Below are 1,076 nucleotides of genomic sequence, written 5' to 3'. Positions count from 1 at the left end.
ACAAAATAATAGAGAGAGATAGGGGGAAGGCAGAGCATTTATGCATTTATATCATGTGTTATCCACACCCAACATATTTAAGCTTACCTATGAACAGCACTGAGAACAACCTCAGGCAAAATATTAAACCTGTGGAAAATGTTGATTGTGCGACCATTTTCTGTCCTGTTGTCTACCTTTAGTTGGTCATATCCCTGAAATATAATAATCCTGTATAAAGTCTATAAATAAAAGGCGAAGTTTGTTCTCCAAATAACTGAACAAGAGGAGCTGACAGAGTTTCATCTCAATAAAGGGTAGAATTTATGTAAGAACACCTCCAAAATTACCAGAGCTAGTGTTGGGGCATCTAATATCTGCTTGTAGTATGAATAATAGAGCCCTTGCTCTGTGCGGAAGGATATCTCTCTCTCCACTTCCTGAAATCAGAAAAAACACAGCTATTTCATTCTACAGCTGTTGCCTACTAAAAGATTACAGTGAGCTTTTTTGAAGCATTAATCTATTCAGTTATAGCTAATTTTGCTGACCAAAAAATCACTATACTGCATTATCCACAAACACATTTGAAAGGCATAAAAGAGACTACAAAAGAAAGAGCTTCAAGGGGCATCCACCCCAATATACCTTGATGTTAGAAAACCACAGCTGATTTTCATGAAGGGTGTGCAGATAAACTGGATACTTTGTAACGATGACAAAAATGGCAATCAGGCCCATTGTCCCAGACAAGATCTTCCACAGGAGATTGAACATAGCTGACAGTTCCTCCTCAATCTGCACCAAAATCATTTGAGATCTCAATTTTTCATCCATGAAAAATGTTGGGTAAATTTCACTTTCTTCCTCACCCATTCTGGATCTTTCCCCTAGAGTACTGAGGATTATCGACCCAAACAGAGCAATGCTTTTGGCTTGACAGATAAGATAAGGGAGGAAACAGAGAGGGAAAAATGATAAGGTGTCTTTCACACCTGATTGCTGAGAGAATGAGGTGCTACATAACTGTAAATTCAATACATCATAAAACTACCTTTATCTTATTCATTTTCTACTTTCACAATATATACAACCTG

At 37.4% G+C, this 1,076-nt stretch overlaps 1 protein-coding gene across 2 annotated transcripts in view; it reads right to left on the bottom strand.

Annotated features, from left to right (window-relative positions):
• LOC119592008 (probable C-mannosyltransferase DPY19L3) overlaps positions 1 to 1,076 on the bottom strand; it is an 11,456-nt gene that overhangs the window by 6,002 nt on the left and 4,378 nt on the right. For both annotated transcript variants that reach the window (XM_037940783.1, XM_037940782.1), the window contains exons 4-6: positions 628 to 777; positions 330 to 419; positions 88 to 194 (exon numbers count right to left, since the gene is read on the bottom strand). In XM_037940783.1, coding sequence (XP_037796711.1) covers positions 88 to 194; positions 330 to 419; positions 628 to 777 — 347 coding nt within the window. The remainder of the gene's footprint in view (positions 1 to 87; positions 195 to 329; positions 420 to 627; positions 778 to 1,076) is intronic.

The sequence above is a fragment of the Penaeus monodon genome, chromosome 29, assembly GCF_015228065.2.
Source record: "Penaeus monodon isolate SGIC_2016 chromosome 29, NSTDA_Pmon_1, whole genome shotgun sequence".
In the NCBI taxonomy this organism is placed as follows: Eukaryota; Metazoa; Arthropoda; class Malacostraca; order Decapoda; family Penaeidae; genus Penaeus; species Penaeus monodon.
Note: the sequence above shows the minus strand (reverse complement) of the source record. Positions and strands in the feature narration are given on the sequence as shown.